Source organism: Austrofundulus limnaeus, unplaced genomic scaffold, assembly GCF_001266775.1.
Source record: "Austrofundulus limnaeus strain Quisiro unplaced genomic scaffold, Austrofundulus_limnaeus-1.0 Scaffold4, whole genome shotgun sequence".
Lineage (NCBI taxonomy): Eukaryota > Metazoa > Chordata > Actinopteri > Cyprinodontiformes > Rivulidae > Austrofundulus > Austrofundulus limnaeus.
Window position 1 is genome coordinate 5,267,251 of NW_013952406.1, and position 2,154 is coordinate 5,269,404.

The 2,154-nt window shown below is 35.7% G+C and overlaps 1 protein-coding gene across 1 annotated transcript in view; it reads left to right on the forward strand.

Moving 5' to 3' along the window:
• Nucleotides 1-462: 462 nt before the first annotated feature.
• LOC106527107 (myosin heavy chain, fast skeletal muscle) overlaps nucleotides 463-2,154 on the forward strand; it is an 11,515-nt gene continuing 9,823 nt past the window's right edge. The window contains exons 1-8 of the mRNA XM_014021875.1: nucleotides 463-511; nucleotides 630-851; nucleotides 978-1,121; nucleotides 1,260-1,416; nucleotides 1,527-1,554; nucleotides 1,635-1,746; nucleotides 1,823-1,915; nucleotides 1,995-2,058. Of these exons, the coding sequence (XP_013877329.1) occupies nucleotides 648-851; nucleotides 978-1,121; nucleotides 1,260-1,416; nucleotides 1,527-1,554; nucleotides 1,635-1,746; nucleotides 1,823-1,915; nucleotides 1,995-2,058 (802 nt within the window). The 5' untranslated portion in view covers nucleotides 463-511; nucleotides 630-647. The remainder of the gene's footprint in view (nucleotides 512-629; nucleotides 852-977; nucleotides 1,122-1,259; nucleotides 1,417-1,526; nucleotides 1,555-1,634; nucleotides 1,747-1,822; nucleotides 1,916-1,994; nucleotides 2,059-2,154) is intronic.

Sequence of the window (2,154 nt, forward strand, 5' to 3'; positions counted from 1 at the left end):
AATTTCATTGGTCTTTCCAAATTTTGGATCAAAGATACTTAATAAACATAAAACAGCTTAGTTTTCTTGTAAGAATTCRTTTTTAAAAGCTTATGAATGTAATATCAGAAAATAGCAGACTAATCCTGAAATGTCACACGWTGGGTCTTAAAATGACAGGGATGCTTGACCAAATCGAGGGACGGACCTCTGCTGACMGAGCATTTTCAGCCACTATAAAAGCAGCAGCTTCAGGATCCACTGAGAACTGACAGGCATCTCYCCCAGGTTAGTGCTTTGTTTTCATAAACGTGACTGCTTTGCTTTAAATTCATGTCTTTCTTTTACTGTTGTTAAGTCAAGTAATAAATAAACTAGCGTACCATTATTTCAGAGAAACTACAGTTTGTGATTTTTTTCCCAAGTGCTAGACAATGTAAGGTATTTTAAATTTTGACATTTTTATGATAWTTTCTTTCTTAGCAACTTGAAGCATCAATAGATCTGAGCCACTCATTTGGAACAAACTAAGGTGATATTTTATTGCGGCTAAATATCTTGTCTATATTTTTATTGTACATCATCAGAAATGCTTAAAACTAYATAGCACAACATGAGATCTTAGCAATTTAAAAGTCATTCTGTTTTAGAATTGCCAAAGTGCCAAAATGAGCACCGACGCAGAGATGGAGCAGTATGGCCCTGCGGCCATATATCTCCGCAAGCCAGAGAGGGAAAGGATTGAGGCTCAAAACACCCCATTTGATGCCAAAACAGCCTACTTTGTTGTTGATGCTGATGAGATGTACATCAAGTGTAAACTTGTCAAGAAGGACGGTGGCAAAGTCACTGTGGAGACAACCACAGGAAAGGTAAACAATTATGATTTTTGTTGGGCATTAACAGTAATTACTATTCACCCTTTAAATTTTTACTGATATTGCTTAATGTGGAGCAAAGTTTTAGCAATACTAAAAAACACAATATTTTCTTTTTAGTCTCTCACTGTGAAAGAGGATGACATCCATCCCATGAATCCTCCAAAGTTTGACAAGATTGAGGACATGGCCATGATGACCCACCTCAATGAGCCTTGTGTGTTGTATAACCTCAAAGATCGTTTTGCGTCCTGGATGATCTATGTGAGTCCTAAACTTAACTTGAATACATAATCTAAAACAAATGTAATACATTATATTTGCTTTACAAAGGGAAGTTCTCACAGAAATGACATTAAATTAAGAGTATAATTATAAGCAGGAGTAACTGTTTTTGTCCAGACTTACTCAGGCTTGTTCTGCGTCGTCGTGAACCCCTACAAGTGGCTCCCAGTGTACGATGCTCAAGTTGTTGKGGCATACAGAGGCAAGAAGAGGATTGAGGCTCCACCCCACATCTTCTCTGTCTCTGACAATGCCTATCAGTTCATGCTCACTGGTAAGATATTTWAAACTAATAAACAGTCATGTTAATGCTACCTCATAATTTACGTTTTCATATGATACAACCAAATYAAATGTCTAATAAGACAAAAATGTTCATTTCAGATCGTGAGAACCAGTCAATCCTTATYACGTGAGTAAACACAAGTTTGTTTAGAATTTACTTACAGAAAAWAATAGAAATAAAATACACAACAAATTTATCTTACCTAGTGGAGAATCCGGTGCCGGAAAGACTGTAAACACCAAGCGTGTCATTCAGTACTTTGCAACAATTGCAATGACTGGATCAAARAAGGCAGAACCTGCTGCTGGAAAGATACAGGTATAAAGATACAAGTTATACTATTATGTCTTTATAAAATTCACATTAAATAGAAATGTTAATCTAAAATTTGTAGGGTTCACTGGAAGATCAAATCATTGCAGCCAACCCTTTGCTCGAGGCCTATGGTAATGCCAAAACTGTGAGGAATGACAACTCTTCTCGTTTTGTAAGTATTAAAGGGGTAAATATATTAAAAAGCTTTTAGAACTTTAGAAYTGTAATAAGATCAGTGTGACATGTTTTAGGGTAAATTCATCAGAATTCATTTTGGAACAAGTGGCAAACTGGCCTCGGCAGATATTGAAACATGTAAGTCTTTTATCAARCATTGTTAGGTTTGGGTTTATACTTCAAGGTTCGGTCAGTTTATATTGATGTCGGCAAATAAGTTTTATATATATATAT